General features: G+C 38.7%; 1 protein-coding gene across 1 annotated transcript in view; it reads left to right on the forward strand.

The window, feature by feature from the left end:
• The window catches only part of LOC126191417 (dedicator of cytokinesis protein 9), a 374,795-nt gene that overhangs the window by 159,212 nt on the left and 188,707 nt on the right, over positions 1-26,876 (forward strand). Inside the window, exons 15-16 of the mRNA XM_049932289.1 lie at positions 1,194-1,435; positions 7,269-7,356. Of these exons, the coding sequence (XP_049788246.1) occupies positions 1,194-1,435; positions 7,269-7,356 (330 nt within the window). The remainder of the gene's footprint in view (positions 1-1,193; positions 1,436-7,268; positions 7,357-26,876) is intronic.

Below are 26,876 nucleotides of genomic sequence, written 5' to 3' on the forward strand. Positions count from 1 at the left end.
TTGTTATAATCTCTTGTGTCTGCCTTTTCAGCTCCCCATCAGTCTCTTCATTCAGGATAGATTTTTACCCACCAAATAGAGGCAGCTTTTAGCAGTGGACAGACACATTTAAAAGTAGCCCATTGGAAAGCTATTGGACTGTGTCCTTTGTCAGATGTAATAAGACACGCTCATTCACAACAACACAGCTCACACAGACATACCCTCTGTCATCACAGGGGTGTGAGGCCTGACTTAGATGAGTAGCAATCTCAACTGGGGTGCTTAGCAGGGCTACAGAAGAGGAGTGAGATATTCAAATCTTTTCAGGTATTCAGATCTTGCCTGGTTGTTCAAATGGCTCTGAGAACTATGGGACGTAACATCTGAGGTCATCAGTCCCCTAGAACTTAGAACTACTTAAACCTAACTAACCTAAGGACATCACACACATCCATGCCCGAGGCAGGATTCGAACCTGTGACCGAAACGGTCGCGCGGTTCCAGACTGTCTTGCCTGTTGGTCTTTTCCTCATCCTATCTGTGTTTTTTGATGTGAGGTCCTGGCCAATTTTCTTGATTAATCTCTGATTAGCTCATTTGCACCAACCTTCTCTCCCATATGTTGGATGGAGAAACCTCTAGTTCCTTAAATTAAGTTTTTTGTCAACTTTCATTCATGGCTGATAATCTGCTACTGATGCTGCATGTTAGGCAAGCATTTTTTTCTGTGAAATTAAAATCAGTGATAAATGTCTCTAAATTAAAAAACTCGGTTATTTATAAATTGCAAATTTCTTAAGTTTTAATGTGAAGAGTTTTTGACTGACAGTACATATTATGTACAAGGGGTAGTCATAAAGTTTTAATTATCACATTAAAAAAAAATGCTTTAGGGATTTCAATGTGTGTGTGTGGACTACAGTCATGTACATGCAAACAAACAAAAAATTAAATATGTAACTTTATTTTTTTGATGTAATAATTATAACCTTATGACCACCCATCATACCCATGTGTGTGTGTGTGTGTGTGTGTGTGTGTGTGTGTGTGTGTCTGCGCGTGCGCGTGTGTGTGTGTCATATGAAAAGCATGTAAACATTGGCATGACATAGATAGGGAGATAAACATTTACTTGCTACTTTACTTGCAGCTAAATAAGTGGGCGATCAGGTATATGATAACGTGCTTCTGTTGACTTTTGCCTCTTGCAGTGCATATATGGGAGACCAGGAGGTTCAGTGTTTGTGCAGCAAGCTTCATGTGCTGTCCTTCACCACAACACTTCTCCATCTTGGTATGAAGAAGTGAAAATGAGACTGCCAATACAACTACACTCCAAACACCATCTACTCTTTACATTTTTGCACATATCTTGCGATTCATCAAAGAAGAAGGACAGCGTAGTTGAGAGTTGTGTGGGATATTCTTGGACACCTTTACTCCATAGAGGAAGGTAATGCTGTCATTGAGTGTTAATTTTAATGTGCCTTTTTGAATTTACTGTAATCCTATTTTTAGTTGCATCACATGGTTTTTTATGAAGATATTGTCATATGAAACCTCACCAACCCATTCCATTCATAGATGATCTGAGGGATGAACACATGTCAGTAACCTTGCACACAATCTTAATTAAAATTTTTGTTGAATGGAATGCTGTTATGGATTTTGAACACATGGGTTTCCCTCATCATTCTGATCATTTACAACGGTGTAAATAAAACATGGGAGCAAAAGCTTTTTTGTGAATCCACATTAAAATAATATCTATATTCTAATGTGAGACTTATTATTGATACTTATTATAAAATTATGGTAAATAAAACTTGTAACACGATAGTGGTTAAAGCACTAAAGCTAGCAGTCTTAGTAAATAGAGAACAATAGGCACAAAATCTACAGCTTGATGCCAATAAGGATATCATTCGGCTCTGGGACATCCTGGGTGAGAAAGAGGGCAGAAATCGTCGTCATGTTACATAGCGTATTGAATAGGAATGTCTGTCTGACATCAGGTTGTACCAAACTAAGATTGCGCGCTTAGTACTGATTAGTATATATTTCATGTGGAAGTAACGATGATTCTTGATAGCCCATTATAGAGGTAGTCCTCTTCAAAAGTGGTGTTTACTTGTATAAATGAGTGTGAAATTAAATTACATCTGTTGTAACATAATGAAAGTTGCTACTTTATGAGTCATTATCATTGGACAATTTAATTTGCCACAGTTGAAAACAGAAGACAGTCAACAGAAGAAGTTCCAATAATGCCAGCATGTCACGAAAAGAACTAAGTAAGAAGTCTTTTTGTTGTTAAAAAATAAAAAATAGTTACTGCATATTTTAATGAAGAATTCTGAAACAAAATGCGCCATTAGATTAAATTTCACTAACAGTATTTGTTAAATCATTCCATGTAGGCTTTCACGGCCGGCGTCTTTATCAGTAAACTCTTCCGGGCTAAGTTGCCGTGGTCGATCTGTAGAACTTCTTCTCCCTGACGTTTCGTTCTCAACTACGGAGAACATCTTCCGAGGTGAGTCGACGACTGGCTGCTAGGAGCTGGGGCCGCTGCTTATATAGAGATCGTAGGGGGCGCCACCACACGCCATGTGACATGTGGTGGTGCCCCCTACGATCTCTATATAAGCGGCGGCCCCAGCTCCTACCAGCCAGTCGTCGACTCACCTCGGAAGATGTTCTCTGTAGTTGAGAACGAAACGTCAGGGAGAAGGAGTTCTACAGATCGACCACGGCAACTTAGCCCGGAAGAGTTTACTGATATAGTATTTGTTAAATTTATAACCAGCCTTTTCCATATAGTGACTGTTTGTTTGAACGCAATAAGTGAGCTGTAATTCTTACAATGAACTAAAAAAATAGTACTGTATTGGTAATAATAAGCATGCCCACACCTAGGTAATATGCTATACGGGCTTGAATCAATGAGTACGAGTGAAATGATAAGAAAAGATAGGAAATGTATTTGTGGAGGAAAAAAAATGAGGATTCTACAATGTGTAGATTCAAATGCTGGCTCGTGAGTTCAATTGGTGAAGGACTTTCAGCTTCCACACTCAACACGTTTGTGATAAATCAGCTCAACATCGCAACAATTTGAGATAGTCTTGTTCCATGGCAAAAAAAAAAGAAAAAGAAAAAAAAAAAACCAGAAATACATTCAGCCATTAGTGTATGATCGTTTGGATAAACTCACTTGGTGCAGAGTGGTTTGTTAGCATGAGAGTATTGGGAATTCTACTTGATGGCAACACCCTGAGAATTGCGTGGATAACCATTTCCATCTTCACATCCACCATGCATGTACCGGATGCTAAAATGAGGGCAAAAAATAGGAAAATAATGCTGCTGCTTGACAAGTGTTCAACACACCCTGACATTCTGCAGCCCAGAAACATTGAGGTAGTGTTCCTGCCTCCCAGTTGTACGGGTGAGATTCAGCTGTTAGATCTGGGAATCATATATTCATTTAAGTGGAAATATAGAAAAATGTTAGTCCAGAAGGCTATGTTTATGCACGATAATGGCATGGACCCAAAATCTATGATCGTATAACTTTTGGATGCTGTGCATTATGTAGCCAAAGCATAGATGGGTGTGACTCCTTTCACTATTTCTAACTGTTTCATGAAAGCAGTATTTAAGTTCACAGGGAACACACAGGAACCACTGGAAGAATATGTGTGCTACCTACTGATTTTTCTGTGACTGGCATGTCGTCTGTGTTTTAAAAATATGTCTGTGTGTCAACAGTAGATAACATTATTACCAAACATTTTGAAGAAGGAAAGAGATTGGTGAAGAGGATCATGAAGATGATGATCAAGAACCAGTTGTGCCAAGCAGAAGATAAGCTATGGAAACTATTAACATTTTGAGACAGTGCATTGGTAGAGGATCAGGTGGTGATAATGCATTTGATGCTTTGTGTGCTGTGGACAGATAAGTAGAGCTGATTGCTGTTAGAAAGAAACAAAAACAGATAGTTATTTCAGATATTTTTTAAAGAGGGTAGACTTAAATTGCTGTAATTTCATATTTTGAACGATATAAATGGAGTAAGAGTAATTTATTCATTTTCAGTTGTTGTTTTTCTTATACTTTCCTGTATTTTACACTTTCATGCATTTTACACTTTTTAGGGTCCGTCCACTGTAAATCATAAAAAGGGGATTTTACTGTATATTTATATATTATATGCATATATGTGTATTAAAAAAATATGCCTCTGAATATTTATTAGAGTGATGTGTAAAAATTTGGTGTAATAACTTTTTGAGATTTTTGGAAGCAATATTAAAACACTGTCTTGTCTTTATATAGAAGTATAGATTATCCAGTATATATTCTTGGTTGCCCTTTTTAATAAGCAATGGTAAGGCATTATTAAATTTCAGACTGGTTAACTATTGGTTTAAGCTCAGTGTTAAACTGCTATATTTAGATTGTACCAAACGTTAATTAACATACATATCTGTAATTAAATTATGGAAAATCTAGGATGGAATAAAAAAATGAGTTAAGATAGATCGCTGCTCACTACATGGAGGATGCATTGTGCGGCAGACGGGCATTTAAAAGGTTTGATATCATAGGCTATCCGACCAGGTCGTTTGCCAGATCTAGAAACACACATATGCGCAACTCAAATACACATAACCACTGTTGTCTATGGGTGCTGAGTCCCATCTGTGGTGCGCAGCAATCTCAGCTGAGGTGGATAGTGGGAGTATAGAAGATGCATGGGGCAAGGACAGGAGGGATTTCAGGGCAAGAGGGAAGGAAGGGAAAGTTGCCTTTGGGAGTGTGCAGAGGGCTGGTAGAGACAGGATGGTCGGGTACTAGGTGTAGCATTGAGTGAGAATGCTGGGGGGAAGGGGAAAGAGCTAGTAGGTGCATGGAGGGGTGGGGGGGGGGGATGTTGTAGGAGAGACAAAGGAGGCATGAGGCTGGAGGGTGAGCAGGTAAGGAGGTAGTGGCAGGTGGAGGACAAGTAAAGATTGAGATCAGGAGGGTTACGAGAATGAGGGGTGTGTCACAGGGAGACTTCTGACCTGCACAGATGGTTGATGGGGATGGGAAGAATCTTGGTGACACAGGCTGTGAAGCAGTTGTTGAAGTTCAGAACACAGTGGTGCGTGACAAGCTTGGCAACTGGCTGGTCCAGCTGTCTCTTGGCCACAGTTTCACAGTGGCCATTCATGTGGACAAACAGCTTGTCAGTGTCCATGTTCATGTAGAATACTACACAGTGGTTGCAGCTAAGTTGACAGCCTACATGGTTGCTTCCAAAGGTGGCCTTTGATGGCGTAGGAAATGCTGAGACAGGAATGGAGTAGGTGGTAGTAAGAGGATGTATGGGATAGGTTTTGCATCTAGGTCTGTTGCAAGGATATGAGCCATGACTTGGCAGCAGGGACAAAGTAACGAGGGATAAGGATATAGCACAAGTTGAACGGGCGGCAGAATACTGTGTGTCTTATATAACACACTAACCATTTTGTCAACCAACTCTCCACACTTATCCCTGTAACAGCTGTTGCCTTCTTATCACTGTTGGTGCCACCTCCCTCTACACTAATATCCCAATGCCCATGGCCTTGCCTCCATTGAACATTACTTCTCCGAGTGCCTGATTTACTCCAAACCTTCAACTTCTTTCCTGGTCACCCTGACCAAATATATCCTCAAATACAGTTACTACTCCTTTGAAGGCATCACAAGTCTATGGTACAGTCACGGGCACCTAAATGGCACAAACCTATGCTAACCTATTCATGGACCATCTAAATTCTAGATGAACCCTTCCTAACCATTCAAAATCTTGGCTCAAATTTATTGATGCCATCATCATGATCTGGACCAAGGATGAGGACACTATCCTCATTCCTCCAAAACCTCAACATCATCTCCCCCCGTTTGCTTCACTGGCCCTCCTTAATCCAACAAGTCACCTTCCTCAATGTTGACTACATCAGTACCTCCATTCATATCAAACCTACCAACCACCAGCAATATCTCCACTTCAACAGCTGCTACTCATTTCACACCAAGAAGCCTTCAATAGTTACCTGTGGTCATCATACCTGCAGAGATAAGTCATATCCTTCTGAATATACCAAGAGTCTCACAGAGGCCTTCATAGTCCGAAATTACCCTCCCCATCTTGGCCAGAAACAGGGGATCTCACACCTTATCTCTTTGTTCATCTACCATCCTCCACATACCCACTGACCAGTCGCAAAGGAGCACTCTCCTTGTGACTCAGTATGACCCATGACTGCAGCAACTGAATCAGGTACTCCGTCAGGGCTTCCGCTACCTTTTGTTGTGCCCTTAAATAAGAAATACTCTTTTCACTATTCTTTCCAAATCTCCTTGGTGTGATAGCTAATAATATCAAATAATATTTTTTTAAAATATGCTTTTCTGCCACTTAATGTCTACTCTATGTGGCCAATAACAGTTGATCCTATTTCATATAAATAAGTGTAAAATAGAAAACAGTTGTAATATAAAATTGAATCTGACTGCCTGAATGACGTACTGTAAAATAAGTTTATAGTGAGCTATATTTTGTCGGGGAGTTCCACATTGTATTTCCCTATGAAGAGTTGAGTAGTACCATTTGCTTTGGAAGCAGTTAGTAAATTAAACCTATTTAGTGAAAAGATTGTCATCAAACATAGAACTGTGTAAGTTTGTGGTTAAGCATCACACAACTTATTGCTTCCTGTGCAATTGAACAGAAACATTTTGTCACAATAGCATCTTTTTTCACATATTTTATGAATGGAAAGCCCATTCTCTTGTGCTCTTATTTGCATTGTCTGATTTTTATGGCATCTCGCAGTCTATGCACCACGTAAACAATTACTTATGATGTCTTAGTCCAGTGGGGTTTCTTTCTCTTTGACCTCAATATTTTTTTTATTCTTTCACTCTATTTCCTCTATTCCTTAGTGAAGATTCTTTTGCACTTGCTATTTTGTTTCTTCTGAAAACCTACAAAGGTGACTTTATTATTGTATGTTGTCACTTCCTATCTACTTAATATTGAGAAATTGTTTGTGTTCTTAATTTCTGTCATTTCTTTGTAAAATGTATGAGGTGTATCGTTTTCATTATTTGTATTGTGGTTTGACTTAAAAAGTTAATTGTTATTTCAGTGTAAAGCGGTGTCATTTGTGCAATTGATGATGTTATCGGTATGTGTTCTTATCTTCCTAGTGTGTCTCAAGTGCTACACAGAATTCTTATTGCAGGTTAAACGTTGAAGACCAAATACTTCCAGTTGCAGTTAATCTTCCTCCAGGCTATTTAGCAGTGCAGCCACTGGGATTGGGAAAAGGGGTATTGTTAAATGATTTTCCTCTATTCATTTTATTTTCAAACATATTTATGTTTTTCCAAACAGTAGCAAAGTTGTAATTCTCTTCATTTGGTTTTGTAGTACAAGAAAATATGTGTGCTCCATCTAGTTCAAGAAGTGTTGAATATGATTAAAATATGGTGTATTTAGAGGGTGTATCTGTGAACTATGCTTACTTTGGGTATTCGTAATAGGCACGTACTTAATTATCTTGTAAAATACCTCCACCATCTGTGTAAAAGTGCAGCAGTGTTGGATGAACCAAATGTGTGTTTTGGTACGGTAGGTTATCAGAAGAGCAACTCTGATCTTTAAGAAAAATAAGTCTCCTGGTCCAACCTGGTTTTATTCAGTCATTTCGGGCAGCTGTCGAACATAATTGACAAATTTGTTAAATTAATCACTTCATCAAGATCAGATTTTGTAAGTCTGGAATTTGGCAATTCTTGAAATAAAATAAAAAAAAAAAAATTGGTGGAGATGGCAAATAAAGCTCTCACTGCAGTAGAAAGATATCACCCATATTGTCTGTCAAATATGTTAAGACAAATATGTTAAAATGTTAGATTGCTACTCGTCATGTAAAGGAGACATTGCATGCCAGACAGACACACCAAAAGACAGCTGTACATCTAAGCTTTCAACAAAAGGCCACCTTCTAAAGAAGGAAACACACACACACATTCAGACAAGCACATTTCCCATGCCCGACCACTCTCTCTGACCACTGAGATCTGTTGGCAGAAAGATCATGTGTGTAGCAGTCTTTTTGTTGTGCCTATCTGTGACTCAACATGTCCTTTATATGGCGAGTAACAGTTTTCGTTGTATTCATTATTCGGTCTGTGCTAGATTTTCCATTGTTTAAATCTCTTGAGAAGTGCACGAAAATGTGTGTGTGTGTGTGTGTGTGTGTGTGTGTGTGTGTGTGTGTGTGTGTGTGTGTGTGAAGTATTTGGCGTTTTGACAGACAAAATGGCTGATATATTCTTACAGCCATGACCTTCCAAATTGAGGGAATCTGATCTTGATGAAGTGATTCATTTCAAAATTTTGTAAAGTGTGACACAATTCTTTGACAGCTTCCTGAAGTGATTGCACAAATCCAGTTAGGATCAGGAGACTTACTTTTCCTTTGTTTCATAAAAAAATACCAGAGCTGCTCTTCTATTCCTCTGCCATAACACAGAACACATTTGGTTCATCTTGTTGGAATTGTGTGACGGCGCAAAGTGCACTGTGTCAAATAGACCTCTTTGGCACTGTCTAACACTCTTTGTGTGCGCTAATTATTCTGTTGTGTTCGCTGTAAATTTTTTTTGTTCTTGAATGTGCAAATATAGTTATTAGTAAAATGTCCTTTTTTTTCTCCTTAATACTTATTCAGCTGCGCAAATTCCAATAGGTTATGGGCCCAGGTTGCATTTGGAATAAGTATATCAATAAAATAGTAGGGAGAAAGTATTGGAAAAGTTCCACTTCACGTGAAGGGCGAGTTATCCTTACAAGACGATCGCAATTTTTTTCCGCATTATTTTTCTATGTTCTTTACGGCAATAAAAAGCAAGTTACCGTTAAGAATGAGTGCGGCACAAATTCCACAGATTGAAAGACTTATATGTTGCGAAAACTATGCAACCTGGAAGTTTGCAGTAGAAGCATATTTACGTTTAGGCGACCTATGGGACGTGGTAGATGGGACAATGAAATCCACAGATCAGAATTATTCAAATAAGGATAGGAAAGCAAAATCAAAATTGATATTACTGATTGATTCGGTGAATTATGTTCACGTTGAAAAAGCTGCTACAGCGAAAGAAGTCTGTGACAATTTACGAAGTGCATTCGAGGATGGTGGTCTTACGAGAAAAGTAGGATTATTACGAGAGTTAATTACACTCGTCTGGACAAATGTAAGAGTTTAGATGAATACGTTAACAAAATAATAACCACGTCAAACCGACTGAGAAACATCAGATTGAAGATCGTTACCGAATGGATAGGAACATTGCTGTTGGCAGGACTGCCCGAAAGGTATGCACCTATGATTATGGGACTTGAAAGCTCGGGTATACCAATCACAGGCGACAGTGTTAAGGTGAAAATCCTGCAGGACGTAAAGAGTGCTCCAAGCTGTTGTACATTGGAGAAGGAAGGTGCGTCTGCTCTCTACTCAAAAAACAGAAAGAAGAAATTGGTGAGGTGCTATAAATGTCAGAAGATGGGATATATTGCGTCTCAGTGCAAAGAAAAAGTAAGCCCAAGATCAGACACTCAGCAAAGAGGTATGTTACTGATAGCCCAGAGAGAAGGACTAATAACAAAGGTAAGGCACTCTCATGTTTTTATTCTTTTGGTGGGATGAGTAATCGTGATATGGAATGGATTTTAGACTCAGGTGCATCTGTGCATATTGTTAAAGATAAATCACTTCTTTATGACATCAAAGATAAGACTAATATGGGAATATCTACTGTTGATGGCAACAAGCTCCAGTGTCACCTGGCTGGAAAACTAGATCTACATGTGTGTAAATGGTGAATCAGATATGGTTACAGCACACAATGTTCATTATGTGAAAAATGTGGCAACTAACCTGCTGTCTGTAGGGGAAATCGTCAAGAAAGGAAATACAGTCACTTTTGACATGCAGGGTGCAAGAGTAATCAGTGAAAGTGGTGAAGTTATAGCAAGTATAGCAAGTAACGAAAGGGGTATTTTTAAGTTGGATACCATTGACAGTAAACATAAAAATGTTAGTGACTCAGTATATTCAGCAGAAGGTTTTTTATGGCACCGGAGGCTTGGACATCTAAATAGAAAGAGTATGTCTATAATAAAGGATATGGTAAAGGGAATACAGAATTTTAGTGTGTTCAAGGATCCTTGTGAGACATGTATAAAGGGAAAACAAGCAAGGTTACCCTTCAAGACTAGTAAGAGTAAATCCACAGAAGTCTTACAGTTAATCCACACAGATGTATGTGGCCCGATGGAGTGTGAATCCATGGGTGGGAGTAATTATTTTCTTACGTTTATTGATGATTACTCACGATATACTCATGTTTATTTTATTAGTTCTAAAGACCAAGTGAGAGATATCTTTGAGGAATATTGCAATATGGTTGAAAGGTGGACGGGAAAGAAGATCAAGATCATCAGGTCTGATAATGGGAGAGAATATATTAACCAGAAATTGAAGAAACTTCTGGCAGAAAAGGGAATCAGGCATCAAACTACCATAAGGTACAGCCCATCTCAAAATGGGGTTGCTGAGAGGGCTAATAGGACCATTGTTGAGAAAGCAAGGAGCATGATGACTGACACTGAAGTATCCAAAGATTTTTGGGCAGAGACAGTGTCGACAGCTGTATATTTGAACAATAGATCACCTACAAAAGCATTAAAGAATAGAACCCCTAATGAGATATGGATAGGAAAGAAACCTGATCTTTTAATGATGAGCCAAGAACAGCAGAAGAAGCAATGAGTGGCCCAAACTCTCAAGAATGGAAAGAAGCGATGAAGAGAGAATTAGAATCTTTATATCAGAACGAAACCTTTGAATGGGTAGATATGCCAGGAGATAAGAAACCACTGCAGGCAAGATGGGTATTCAATTTGAAGAACCCTGAAAGCTCATCACCAAAATACAAAGCAAGACTTGTGGTAAAAGGATATTCTTAAAAACAAGGGGTAGATTACGAAGAAACTTTTTCACCTGTAGTCAAGTATGCATCATTGAGATATCTTTTAGCCTTGGCAGTAAAATGAAATTTAATAATTCATCATATGCATGTTAAAACGGCATATTTAAATGGGAAATTGGAGGAGGAGATATATGTCATTCCACCAAGGGATGCCATAAAAACCAGATCAGAAAGTAAAAAGATTTGGCGTTTGAGAAAAAGTATTTATGGACTTAAACAAAGTGGACGTTGCTGGAATCGATGTCTACATGAAACTCTAATAAATATGAATATGAAGCAATCCAAGGCAGATCCCAGCATTTACTATAAAGGGAGAAAAGAAGAAATAATAATAAAGGTGATATGGGTGGACGATTTCTTTATCCTGACTGAAAGTGAAGGCCAAATGAGAATTTTCAAGAAACAGCTGCAAACCAAGTTTAAGGTGCATGATTTTGGAGAAGTCAAACATTATTTAGGTATGCAGATTACTAAGGATGAAGAAAGACAAGAATTGAGCATAAGTCAATCATCATACATGGAAAAAATATTAAAGAAATTTGGTATGAGTGATTGCAAACCCATAAGTACTCCAATGGAAGTAGGAGTGAAGTTAAGTGTAAATGAGGCTGATGTGGAATGTGACAAGAATGTTCCTTATTTAGAAGTAGTAGGGAGTCTGTTATATTTGTCTCAAACGTCACGACCTGACATTGCTTTTGCCACCAGTGCAGTGAGCAGATATTGCAGAGACCCAAAGGAAAAGCACTGGAAAGCTGTAAAGAGGATATTCCGATACCTAAGAGGAACCTCAAACTACGAGTTAAAATACCATAGAGATGGTAACGCAAAACTAGAGGGATATAGCGATGCAGACTGGGGGAGTGAATTGGGAGACAGATACTCCACCACTGGCTGCTGTTTTAAATTAATGGGGGGCCTCACATCATGGTCCTGTCAAAAGCAAAAAACTGTTGCATTGAGCACCGTAGAGGCCGAGTATATGGCACTATCTTACACCACACAGGAAGCATTATGGCTACGAACATTAATAAGTGAAATAGAACCCAATTTAATTGAGGAACCTACAACCATCTTCTGTGACAATAAGGGAGCCATAAACTTAGCTAAAAATGATGTTACTAGTGCTAGGACAAAGCATATTGATATACGGCACCATTTCATTCAGGACCACATAGAGCGACAGAACATTGCCGTGGACTATCTGCGCACAGAAGACATGTTAACTGACCTTCTGACCAAACCCTTGGAAAGGGAGAAGTTTGAGAAGATGGTGGGACTATTTGGTTTATCTTGTTGAAGCAACACACAAAATATAAGTTCAAGGAGGGGTGTTGGAATTGTGTGAACAATATATTTCGTGTGTGACGGCGCAAAATGCACTGTGTAAAATAGACCTCTTTGGCATTGTCTGACACTCTTTGTGTGCGCTAATTATTCTGTTGTGTTCGCTGTAAATTTTTTTTTGTTCTTGAATGTGCAAATATAGTTATTAGTAAAATGTCCTTTTTTTCTCCTTAATACTTATTCAGCTGTGCAAATTCCAATACATCTAAATCTATGCATTTTACCCAGATGGTGATGGCATTTCGCAAGATGATTAAGTATGTAGCTATTACGAATATGCCCAAGGCTACTTGGCTTTTTGGAATGAGTCCATAAAATCAATGTAAGCCACTGTGGTTTGAAATGAAAATGTTGATTATGCTGACAAAATTCTCTTAGTTACCAGAACAGCATTAAGGAGAAGAAAAATGCAGCTTGATTTTAACCCAACTAAAAAGCCCCTGTGCTGGTCATTATGTAAATGAAGTGTCTTACAAAACTACATACATTGAGCTTAAAGAAAATGTTTCTCTGACAAGAAACCATAGTATTAACCTCAAGGAGGTGTGTGTATAGCATGCACCAATCGCAAAAACATTTTTCTGTACCATTTCATTGTTGTTTTACAATAGCGAGCTCATACCTATTCCTTGATTACTGCAGCAGCTTACACAGTGATGAGTTGTGCTCTTACACTTCTGAGTGAGCAGCAGTAAAGTATAATAAAGAGCGAGCTGGGTCAGAAAAACTTTATGATCCATGCAAGAAAATGACCCAGATCCTGTGAGCTAGCAGCACAATCCCACAATGAGGCAGTTATCTGTAAGATAATTAGTAATCAAACAAGTGGTTGGCAGAGATCTGATGCAGCTGTGCTGTGTAATGCTTTGAGCGGATCATTATTGTGTCATAACACTTGTTTGTGGCAACAGAGTGACGGAATGACAGGTTATTTTATTATTATTGTTTAATTAATGAGTGATTTAGCACATATAATGTAAGTTTATTTCACCATTGTTGAATTAAACTAAAATTAAACTGTGATTTTTCTCATACATGTTTACCTTGGTTACATGAAGACAGCTATTCTTTACATGTGTACAAAGTACACCGTGTGCCTGCTCATGTTATGAAAAATAGCACACACACTCGAGGGTTAAAAAAGCTGCTCAGTAAAACAAAAAAACAACTAAAACAAAGCGCACGTCTTTGTACATATGCGAATTCAAAATCAGCTGTTGGGTAACATTCAGTGTTACACTGATTCATCCTCTTTACTGTAACATGCTTGAAAATTTCTGTCCAAAGATGGTCGATAAACTACAGCTCAAATCTGTCCTACTCTCTGATTAAAGACCTCCTGAAGTTGTCCAGTTTGTGAAGAAAGTTTCTATGATGGCATATTGCAAATTTCAGTTGATCCTAAACATCCTCAGTCCTGTTCATGTTAGCAGATATTGATTCCATACCATTAGGTTAATTCCTGCCTGCTGAAGAAGGTGTTCTCGAGATGGGCGGGTGTGCTTGTGCCTCATTGTCTTGCAAATTATACTTACCACTGAAATGTTGCCTGTAGGATTAGAAAATGGGTTGGAGAATCCTGTGCTATTACTCCACAGCAGTCAAACTATTCTTAGTACTGATGAGATGCAACTGACGTCAGTACAAGATATTGGCCAAAACATCGCTGATCCACTGTCTGCCAAACCTGTGGGATTATGTGTCTAAGATATACATTGATACCTGGCCACTTCAACACTCTTGTACAATATCATCAATGTAAAATAAATCTTGTACTCATATAAGTGAAGAGAACCCAATTCCATTGACCCAGATTCCATTCTAGGTGTTTCCTTGCACACCTTCATTGTACAGGAAGTTTTGCAGTGTTGTTCATAATGGGTGCTTAATGGTCAAATTGATCTTGTGGAGAGGGTTTGTATTGTCCAGGTCAACACAGCCCTCCCAGTTCTCTCCAAAGAGGCTGCACATTGTTTTTTTGGTCTCTTCTTATGGTATGTATGAGCCATAATTTGTAGGTAGCAGTCTTCAGGTTGTGTTGTTAACCATGAGTGATCTCCATGATGTTGAGCATCAGTGTTTCACGTCTCATAAATCTGATTGTTTGAAAGACATCCCGTTGATGTAGGTCAAATTGGTCAGCAGATTTCCAAGCTGAAAATGCATGCAGTACCATGATCTGGGCTCCAAATGAGCCTTTGAGACACATTGACAGGCTGAAGAGCATACACAAGCCACACACCGTTTATGATTAGTGGCACAGTGAGATTTGCAGAACTGCACTGAGAAGGCAGGCCTGCCTCCATTTCATAGTTCACTGTACAAAATGATTCCTGTGGTCAAAAGAATATTGAGAAAGAAGTCTCCACTTAAACAGATCATGCAATTGGACAAATTATTTTAATAATTTCTCACTTGTGTTCTGGCTATGAATTAATTTAATCTCTGTTTCTATGACAGTGAACGTTTGTATCTGTCATATGACTGTTCATCAACCACCACATTAAATCAAATAAATTACCCTCACAAATGCTGTGGAAGAATGTTATTGTTTGTAAATATTTATATAAATAAATTAAATTTAGTAAATTTAGTAAAGTAAATATTTATATAAATAATATGTTGTTTGTAAATATTTACTTTCTGTTATAAAAAATGATTTTTCATGAATAATTTTAATTTTAAATCTCATCTTCAATTTTATTTTTTGATTATTTTATACTAAACAGAGAAGTTAGATCACTTGCCCAACATACAAGAGTCTGCAGAGAGAGTGGTATGAACTCAGACTACCATCTTATTATAGCAAATATAAATCTATTGGCTTGCTGAAATAAATAAAAAATAAATAAATAAATAAATTACACAATACCAAAGAAGCAGTTTTAAAGTATATCTATTACAGGAAGAAGTACAAAACATCAGTACTGATGATGACTTGCACAGTATCTCCATAACAAAGTCCCACACAACAGTGTAAACACAGAATTAGGAAACATCAAGTCATGCATTAACAGAGCTGCAGTGAATGCTGTAGGAAAAAGGAAGAAATCCAGAAAGAAGAATAGTATCAGAATATGGAATGATGAAATGGAGAATATAGTTAAAGAAAAACAAAAAGGCTTCCCTCATAAATCTATGTGATATTAATACATTAGAGGCATGATAGTGCAACTTGGCCACAACAGTAGCAAGGAAAGCTCATCAAGAACAGTGGGACAGATTTATATTAACTATTGAAAATGATGTACGTGGTAGACAAAAGGTGGCCTATAAACTCATGAAACAACAAGCAAGAATAAATGCCATAGATAAAGAGATATCACAGAAAAATTATTAGGAACTGTGGACTGAAGGTGGTGACAAAGGGGATGAAGGGGACAAACTTGTATATCAAGGAGATATCACATTTGATGAGATACATGAGGCTCTGAAACAGATGAAAAACAGGAAAGCTGCAGTCCCTGATATAATCAACATAGGAATCATTAAATATTGAAGATTAAAGTTATATCTCTTAAATGAATGCTGAAAGGTGAGTGTGGTACTGGAATCATGGAAGACAGTGGAGATGATAGTGGTGTACAAAAATGCAGGAAGAATTGTCTGTATAAACTATAGAGGAATAAGCCTACTAAACCTTATAAGCATACCTAAGAATTATTAACAGTACAGTGGTAATGTTAGCTGATACACTCCTAATGGAGGGTCAAAATGACTTTAGAAAAGGGCGATCTTGCAGTGACTTTGTTAGTATTATATGCCATTTAAAACTGATAAACAATAAGAATACGACCTGGAAATTCGTATAGCATTCTTAGGTTATGAAAATGGTTTGGATGGACTGAACACAAGCAAGCTTTGGAACATATTGGAAAAATGGGGGTATTCAAGATCTTTGATACAAATAATAAAGATTTTGCATCAGCACACAGAAACAGTATATTAAAAAAAGTAATCGCCTTCGAAGGTTAATTTACAGTGCACTCCAAAATAGTACTAGATGAACATTCTCTTGGACAGTTGTCACATTTTCAGCTTGTAGGGTATAATATTAAATGTGGACATGAAATGACATCACTGATAAATAAGTTTCCCAAATGATATGTGAAAAATACACATGACATGAACTATAATGACTCTAAATTTGATTTATTGGTGAAACATAATTTTTCAGCTGGGTGACAAGACAAGGAAGAATAAAAGGCTAAAATTTTACGATGTAATGGCTAACTCTGTTCTGATACATGGAAGCAAATCTTGGACGTTAACTAAAAAAGACAAAAGCAAAATACAGATGGCTGAATGAAGATCAAATACATATAATATTATAAGAGAATTAATGAGTATATAATGCATAAATAAAACATAGAGCAGAGTCGCATAAAATGAAAACAGCATATTAGCGAACTATCGTAAGACAGATTCATCAGACAAGTAATCAGTCACAAAAAAAGAAAAGAGAGATGTAGGGTGACCGAGGAACAGATGAACATATGTGGGCTGTTCAAAAAGTAAGGTAACGTTTCAAACTGCACTGGCAACGTACATTTGATTATCTATCATATATATAAACAAAAGATGATGTAACTTACCAAACGAAAGCGTTGGTATGTTGATAGAGACACTAACAAACACAAACACACACAAAATTTCAGCTTTTGCAACCCACGGTTGCTCCATCAGGAAAGAGGGAAGGAGAGGGAAAGACGAAAGGATATGGGTTTTAAGGGAGAGGGTAAGGAGTCATTCCAATCCTGGGAGCGGAAAGACTTACCTTAGGGGGAAAAAAGGACAGGTATACACTAGCGCCCCCCCCCCCCCCCCCCCCCCCCCCCACACACACACACATATCCATCCGCATGTATACAGACACAAGCAGACATATGTAAAAGCTAAGAGTTTACGAGTTTGGGCAAACTCTTTGCCTTTACATATGTCTGCTTGTGTCTGTATACGTGCAGATGGATATGTGTGTGTGTGCGGGTATAAACCTGTCCTTTTTTCCCCCTAAGGTATGTCTTTCCGCTCCTGGGATTGGAATGACTCCTTACCCTCTCCCTTAAAACACACATCCTTTCGTCTTTCCCTCTCCTTCCCTCTTTCCTGATGAAGCAACCGTGGGTTCGAAAGCTTGATATTTGTGTGTGTGGTTGTGTGTTTTTTATTGTGTCTATCTACCAGCACTTTCCCGTTTGGTAAGTCACAGCATCTTTTTTAATATATTTCCCATGTGGAATGTTATTCGTACACATGTCCTGAACATATGTTCACAGTTTCAAGTTTACAGCGTACTTTGTTTGTTTTTGACGGGTAGAAAGGTTAGATGTGTTTTAGTGCACTCAGCAATTTTTGATTGTTAAAAAAAAGTGAGGCAAAGAATCTGCATCACATTTTGTGCGAAATGGAATAAAGTGTTCTAAAACACTTGTAATGTTGACAGTGGCATACGGTGAGTCTGCCCTAGTGGTACAAGCTCTTTCAAGATGGCCAGGAAGATGCCAATGACAAACCTTCCTCTGGACGCCACTGCACATCAACAACAGATGATAACGTCGAAGCTGTGAAGAAAATTGTTTTGGAAAATCATCGAATTACCATAAGAGAAATTGATAAGGATGTTTGCATATTGGTTGGCTCATGTGATGCAATTTTTTCAGGTGTTTTAGGCATGAGACATGCGTCAGCAAAGTTTGCTCCGAAACTTCTCAATTTTGACCTGAACAGTCACATGAGCATTGCTCAGGAGCTCTTGAATGATATCAATGATGATCCCGATTTCTTCAAAAGCGTCATAACTGGTGATGAAACAGGGGTTTATGGTTATGACTTCGAATCCAAAGCCCAATCGTGCCAGTGGAAGCACCCCGGAGAGCCAAGACCAATAAAAGCATGCCAAGTTAAATCAAATTACTGTGGCATAGGGAATCACAAATTTTTGCCACACGGTCGTATGGTCAGTAAGGAGTATTAACTTGACAGTGTGCACCATTTGCGAGAAGCAATATGCAAAAAAAGTCTGGAATTGTGAAAAAACAATTCATGGCTTTTGCATCACGACAATGCACGTGCTCATTCATCGTTGCTTGTGAGAGATTTTGTGGCCTAAAACTACACGACAATCATGCCTCAACCACCATATTCATCATATTTGGCCCCCTGTGACTTTTTCCTGTTTCCAAAACTGAAGAGACCTACGAAAGGACAAAGATTTTCAATGATTGAGGAAATAAAAACTGCATTGCTGGAAGTACTGAAGACTGTACAAAAAAGTGCTTATGAGAAGTGTATTCTATCTGAGGGTGATTACTTTGAAGAGAACAACATGAATATTGATGAATAAATAAATATTTTTTCATAAAAATATAAAGTCACTTAACTTTATGAACACACCTTGTATAGCTTGAATGAAGATGGAACAGGGTATAAGCCTATACACTGAAGGAAATAATGAGAATATTGCTGCTCAGATTATTTGTGCTTAAAAACTACAGTTTAATTAAGTAACAAAATTTTTGCTGAAAAATCTGTTTCACCAACAAATCAAATTTAGTCATTACAGTTAAAACCTTGGTAAGTTCACTCCCCGTTTCCTGGGTTCCTGTACTATTATGCATATTTTAGGCCCAGTTAATCTTCTGGTTAAGGACAACCCCACTGGTAAGCAATACAGGTCCGTCTTAATCAAATTAAGTTTGGTAGGCCACTTGTTGGGTTACCCCTGGGTTTGTGTTTTGGAGGGGGGGGGGGGGGGGAGTTTGAGCTGTGTGCGGCTCGTGTTGGTGCCATTGGTAGGTTGGCATCGTGTAATAGGGATAGTGGCGTCTCGTTTTCTTCTTCTGTTTACTGGCGCCACTACGTTTGCTAGCATTGTTTGTCTGCGAGTGGCAGCAGCAGTGTTTATCGATATCTAGTACCCGTACTATCTTTGGACCGACCTCTAGTATTTCCAGGTCTTCGTGTGTTGGAGTTCAGTGGAGTTCTGGATTAGGTAGTTCAGTTGAGTTGGGATGGGCAGCAGTGAGGTCTGCACAGCGCCAGTACTCTCCGGGACAGCTGGCAATACAAGCGCTGCCCGATGGAATGATGTCACGAGAGTTCACGACCACGTCGAAGTCCAGATTCAGCAAGTTTAAATTGAATGGATTGTTATATTCGAGTAGTGCAACCTTCACTGTGTGTGTGTGTGTGTGTGTGTGTGTGTGTGTGTGTCTCCATCCGTCGAAGTGACCTCATGGAATAATTTGTCAGTCAACTATTCATAATGGGACATTTGCCTTGCCTCCCTTGTTCGAGAGCGACTGTTGGTTGGTCGTTCGGTCGGTCGTCTCAACGCACAATGTGTATTTGGTCTTCCGACCAGTTTTGGGTTCTCTGTGTTTGTGTCGACTTGTAATTCATCCTTGTTGCTCCACAGTGACTGGTTTTAGTATTGTTTGAGTTGTTTGTGGTATTGGTTTCGCGGATCTGTGTGTATCTAGTGTGGTTTTGAATGAGCAGTCATTTTAACACTCTCTGCATACTGGATTTGTGGAGGCAACTTGTTGTGATTACCTCAGATTACTTTTGCGTTTGAATATGTCCTCTTATATAATGTTTGTCATTTTACGATGTCAAGAGTGTAGTCCGCCCGTCTTCCTGGCATGGGTTATTCCAACATTGTATTGGGCATTGCACATTAGGTAGATTTTGCGAGAGTGAGTTGCCATCCTGTTAACTGAGTATAACACTGGGCTGCCTGTCTCACCACTTACACAGCTGTAGGGACTTTTCTCAGGTTGATCCTTGGAGCTCTGTCTGTGGATCACTCCCTTCTTATTTGGTCCGATTGTGTCAGTTGTTTAAAAATAATATTTTGTTTAAATTATTTCTATTGCATGTTGCCTTCAGCCGACAAATGATTTGAGTTCTTCTTAAAAAGACCTTCAGCCACCAGTGTAGCTTGTTTTACAGTAAATTTGTAATGATTGTTTTAAAAATTATTTTATTATTTTTAACGTGTAATTGTCTCATTAGTAATTCAGGCCTTCAGCCGTTAAATACCAAAATAATTTTTAAAACAACCAAATAAAAAAAAAAAATATTGACTGTAAGATGAGCTAAACTGACTCCTGAAGGCCCCGTCCACACCTTTCCTGCTTTCCCTTAGTCCCACGTTAGGGAAAGCAGGAAAAGGTGTGGACGGAGCTTAATCAGTTACGATTGGTTGCACAGTAAACACACACACTTTATTTAAGGAAATAATGTTCTTTGTCGGCTGAAGGCCACAAGGAATACTTCAGAACAATTAACGGCTGAAGACCTGAATTACAAGTGAGAAAGACTACACGTTGAATAATACCAAAATAATTTTTAAAACAATCATTTTAAAAAAATTGACTGTAACAGAAGCTGAACTAACGGCTGAAGGCCTTATTAAGAAGAATTCAAGTTATTTGTCGGCTGAAGGCCACAAACAATAGCAATAATTTAAACAAAATATTATTTTTAGACAATTTACACAATCAGACCAAATAAAAAAGGGGAGTGATCCACGGACAGTGCTCCAAGGATCGACCTGAGAAAAGTATCTACAGCTGCATAAGCGGTGAGACAAGCAGCCAAGAGTTGCGTTCACCTAACAGGATGGCAATTCAAACTAGAGACAGTTTAAACGCTGATCAGTCCTCTTACCAAATCCACCTAACGTGTCATAACCAGTAAAACAATGACTGGTCTGTTCCTAAAGACTGGAAAGTAGCACAGGTCACACCAATATTTAAGAAAGGAAATTGGAGTAACCCATTGAATTACAGATTCACTTAACTGACCTCAATTTGCAGTAGGATTTTGGAGCATATACTGTAACATTATGAATCACTTTGAAGAAAATAACTTATTGTTACATAACCAACACAGATTCAGAAAATTGCATTCTTGTGCAACACAGCTAACTCTTAATTCCCATGAAGTAATGAGTGCTGTTGACAAGGGATCTCAGATCGATTCCATATTGCTAGATTTCCAGAAGGCTTTTGATACCGTTCCTCAAAAGCAACTATTAATCAAATTGCATGCATATGGAGTATAATCTCAGCTGTGTGACTGGATTTGTGATTTCCTCCCAGAGAGGTCACAGTTCGTACTGATAGATGGTAAATCATCGAGTAGAACAGAAGTTATATCTGGTGTTCCACAAGGTAGTGTCATAGGCCCCCTGCTGTTCCTGATTTATACAAATGATCTAGGTGATAATCTGAGCAGCCCACTTAGATTGTTTGCAGATGACACTGTAATTTTCCATCTAGTAAAATCATTAGACGATCAATTCCAATTACAAAATGATCTATAGAGAATTTCTGTATGGTGTGAAAAGTGGAAATTGGCACTAAAAAAAGAAAAGTGCAAGGTCATCCACATGGGTACTAAAAGAAATCCATAAATTTTGGGTATACGATGAATTGCACAAATCTAAGGTCTGTCAATTCGACTAAATATCTAGGAATTAAAATTACAAACAACTTAAATTGGAAAGAACACGGAGGTAATATTGTGGGGAAGGCAAAACTAAGACTGCACTTTGTTGGCAGAACACTTAGAAGATGTGGCAAACCCACTAAAGAGACAGCCTACATTACATTTGTCCATCCTCTGCTGGAATATTTCTGCACCGTGTGGGATCCTTACCAGGTAGGATTGACGGAGGACATCGAAAAAGTGCAAAGAAGGGCAGCTCGTTCTGTGTTATCGCGCAATTGGAGTGAGAGTGTCACTGATATAATACACGAGTTGGGGTGGCAGTCACTGAAACAAAGGCTGTTTTCTTTGCGATGATATCTATTTACGAAATTTCAATCACCAACTTTCTCTTCTGAATGGGAAATTGTTTTGTTGACACCCACCTACGTAGGTAGAAATGATCGTCATAATAAAATAAGGGAAATCAGAGCTCGTGCGGAAAGATTTAGGTGTCCCTTTTTCCCATGCGCCATTCGAGAGTGGAATGATAGAGAAGTAGTATGAAAATTGTGGTATCGATAGCCATAAATACAAGTACTTAAGTTGGCACTACGACCGACACCGACGATAGCGCCCTCTAGCAGGTACTGTTCAGCTCTACGAGCACCACTGCAAACTCATCCCATTTGATCAAGAGCAGATGGCCAGGACACTTTGCTTCAGCTTTACTCTACATACGATGGGTCTCAGCATCGCACCTCATTGCAAGTTATGTAACCATGTATTAACTTGTTTTTTTTTGCACCAGTAAACCACTTTTACTTATGTGCAGTACCGACGTAATTTTCCTGCTCCTGCTCCTACCCACGCGCTGCCTTCCAGGCGAGATACAAAAAAATGGTTCGATGAACCCTCTGCCAGGCACTTAAGTGTGAATTGCAGAGTAACCATGTAGATGTAAATTTAGATGATGGAATAATTCATGCGAGGGTGAAGTGACAGACAGCACTGCGTCTTCAGAATCTGGTGTTTAAAACTTCAAAAAGCAGAAGGAACCACTACAACCAAGTTAGACAAAAGAAACCACAATTCACACTGCAAACAAGGAGGCTGTCGAACTACACGTCTTGCCGGACAGCATCAGCAAGACAAGGAAAAGTACTCCGCCGCAAAAATACGCTAACCTCCAGGGCAGGTAACTGGCGAGTTAGCTGCCACTAGGCAGTAAAATACCACAGGTTGCACTTCACCAAATAATAACACAAAATTCAAAAACTAATAACATACAGTAGAAGACGGCTAATAGATTCCGCCAACTTGACACGCTCCACTTGCTGGTTGTTTCACTACTGGATTAATGTTCACTCAACTCAACGTGCTGGGTCCGGTGGATAACGAGGTTGTGGCTCTTGCAACTACAGCCCCTCGATCCGGAAATGCATGCATGCCGCCAGCGGCCCTGGCATGTCCTCGCCCTGCCGGACTTCTCTGCTGCCCTCTCCCAACCGAACTCGACACAGCCAACCTGGAAAACACTTCACGTCCTTCAAAGATAGGACAGGTACTACATTGATCAACGCTGCTGTTGCCACTTGTGGACAGACAATGCTAGCAAACGTAATGGTGCCATTAAATAGAAGAAGAAAACGAGACACCACTGTCCCTATTACACGATGCCAACCTACCAATGGCACCAATGCGAGCCGCACATGGTTCAGACGAAATCAAAATTTTACGCTCAGAATGGACAAGTGTCCAAGCAGCCTGAGAATCATCAGGAATGGAAGTCAGTGTGAGAAATGTCAGCATTATTTTCACGCAGAATGTTGTAATGCAACCTACATGAGAAATGATGCTGGCCAAATCTGGAAATGCAGTGATTATTACTCTTGGTACATAGTACTCAAAAAACGAGTGAGTAATATCGAAATTCTGAGCTGAAATGGCAGTAGCATGAAAAGTTTGGAGTACTAATGTTAGAGCTTGATCACAAAACTGGATTACAGTCAAGCCTTCCAAATCTGTGAAACAATCAAAAGAGCCTGCTAGTCTGATGACGTCAGTGTAGCTATCTCCAGTAGTTTCAATTTTTTGAAGGCTGTGGACAAAAGTATACAGACAGTTCAACATTTTAAATACCAGCCTCTAAATACAAGTTGTAAGGTACAAGTTGAGGCTAGAAATAAAATGCTTAAGCAGACCTAAAAGGTCTTATTGGTCCAGAGATCTTGTAGGAAGGGAATGTCAGAACCAGTACAAAACTGTGGGAAATGATTACTAGGTAACTAGTATTTTTAAGCCAAATGCAACACTCAGAAATTTAGACAGATTGCTATTTACCATAAAGAAGACACGTTAAGTTGCAGGTGGACACAATTAAAAGACATTCACACAAAGCTTTCGGCCGCAGAATCATCAGCAGAAAAGAAACACAAACCATTCACCCACACAAGCAAGCACACCGCATGCACACATAGCCACCAGCTCCAGCAGTTCAGCCCAGAATGCTTTCTGGAGTTTCCATTGTTTGACTCAGGAATGTAGATTAGACTCTGTAGTGAAGGAAGGTAACGTAATAATAGTACAGGGTGCAGGCAAAAGCTTGGACCACAGAGGTGCGTCAGGCACTTTGCTGATAAAGGTCCTCATGCTAGTGAGAAGGTCTTTCTACTTTTTGAGCTGTGTGATGAGCCCTGGATGAAGTGTTATGTGGAGCTTGGGAAAACTACTCAGGAGATGGTAATGTTCACTTGTGGGTTTGATTAATGCATTTTCCATCAGTTGGTCATATTGTAAAGGACATGGTTTGCATCCGAAGGCTTCTGGTAAGACAATTTTTGCACAGCTAATTACTACACAAAACCAGTATTACCAAAACACTATCTATCCTACCCCAGTGCATTTAATTGTGTTCCATAGATATTTCATAGGTTAAATTACTTAGAAAGACTGCCCTGTGTAACAAATGTTGTCACAGTTGAAATAGCTACTAGCCAAATGAAATACTGCAGTCTGCACAGACTCATGGGTGTTACAGGCACTCATGTTGTATCTTCTATCAGAATAACAGAAGCATCACAAGCAAGTAAAAATGATTAACTTCTAATGTCCATACATGCAAATGAAAAGGCAGACAGAATGACATATGATCCATGATGCATCCACCAAAATTGAAATTGAGCATATAAATATAACTCAATTTGAGCTACTATCATATTACTGTAGAACTAGTAAGCAGAAAGGTGAAGTGGCTATATATGCACTAAGTGGTGTTAAGTGGAGGGGGAGATTATTGTCCCGTTGACAAAGAGGTCATTAGAGATGGAGCACAAGCTCGGATTAGGGAAGGATGGGGAAGGAAATCGGCTGTACCCTTTCAAAGGAACCACCCCGGCATTTTCCTGAAGCATTTTAGGGAAGTCGCAGAAAACCTAAATCAGGATGGCCGGACACAATGTTGAACTGTTGTCTTCACGAGTGCGAGTTCAGTGTGCTAACCAGTGTGCCACCTTGTTCAGTAGGTGTTAAGTCCCAGACCCTTTGGAGTAATGAATATTGTATTGAACAGCTCTTTGAATGCTTTGCCACAATTGTGGATTAGGAAACACAAACTAATAATACAAACATTTTGCAGGGCATCAGCAGGAAATGCCTTAAGCTTCTATAGGAGTACACTCAGTTTTTATGAAGTTCTGCAGACCTAACTGGAGACTTAGACTACAGTTTTCTGTTTAGTACTGATCAAAGACACCTAGTGTTGTTTGTGTATAGTTTTCATTATTTGTCACAATAAAATTCACTATTAGGAAGAGTTACACAGGGTGACAACCATTGGCAATTTGTAGACTCAATAGGCTTCGGTGGATTGGCTGTAATAGTTGTAATCAATGGCTTATGTGGCCATGATGGTCAAATATTAACAGTAAATTGTGGTAACCAATTAGGTCTTGATTATATGAGAGAAGTATTTTATCACAGATTCGTTAACAGTGACTAGATCATGATGTTTAAAGTGAAATTACAAGGTGAACACTGCGAAGAGATTTAGGAAGCAGACAAGTTTGATGGTAAATTTAACTCTTTCTTAAACGTATTTCTACAGGAATGTGAGCTCTGCTTTCCCCTAAAACAAACAATTGGTGTAGCAGGAACTGAAGGTAGATAAGTCTTGGGATTAAAGTACCTCATGCCAAGAAGACAGCTCTGTGTAATTTAATGGACCATCTTCAGTCAAGAGCTGAAACTCCATTACCACAAGTATTGTAAAATCCTTCAGTCTATCGTTAAAAAAGCAAAACACATGCACTGTGCTCAAATAATAACACTCCAAAAATAAACTGAAAACAGTTTGGAACACTATTAAGCAAGAGATAATGCAAATGAAATTGAGTCCCAAGAAAAAAGTTGTGACAGAAATGCCAACATGTTTAATTCATTCAATACCAGTCCATTGATTGTAGCAGTCAGATGCAGATGCTATAGATTTACTTTGGCACACACTCCTTGGGCTATCAATAGACATTAGATTTTTTTAAAAAAATCCAATGTCAATGGATAACTCAGAATTTCATCATGTCACTGTAAAGTAGTAATTATGCTGTGTATGATGATGGTTTTGACAGGATATTAAAATCGTGTTATTACTTGATAGGACTACAATTAAGGCAACATTGTAATCAGTCAGTGAATCAGGGCATATTTCCTAACACTTAAATATGTTGTAGCAATATCAGTTTATAAAATTTGAGAGAAGCAGATCACATCAAATTACAGGTAATTTTTGGTCCTTCCAGCATTTTCAATTTTTTTTCCGGATAGTAGTATTTGATAGAATGATACTTCATTTTTCTAAGTAGGGCTTGGTTCCTCTCAGTTAGGCTTCTCTAATGGATTCTCCACTGAGAAAACTGTATTTGACCCCACAAATGAAGAAGTTCAAATTCAACCTTACCAGACACAGCACAGATGATAGCTGAACAGGCCTACAACTGGCGCGCAGCAGTTAC

This window comes from Schistocerca cancellata, chromosome 6 (genome assembly GCF_023864275.1).
Source record: "Schistocerca cancellata isolate TAMUIC-IGC-003103 chromosome 6, iqSchCanc2.1, whole genome shotgun sequence".
NCBI lineage: Eukaryota > Metazoa > Arthropoda > Insecta > Orthoptera > Acrididae > Schistocerca > Schistocerca cancellata.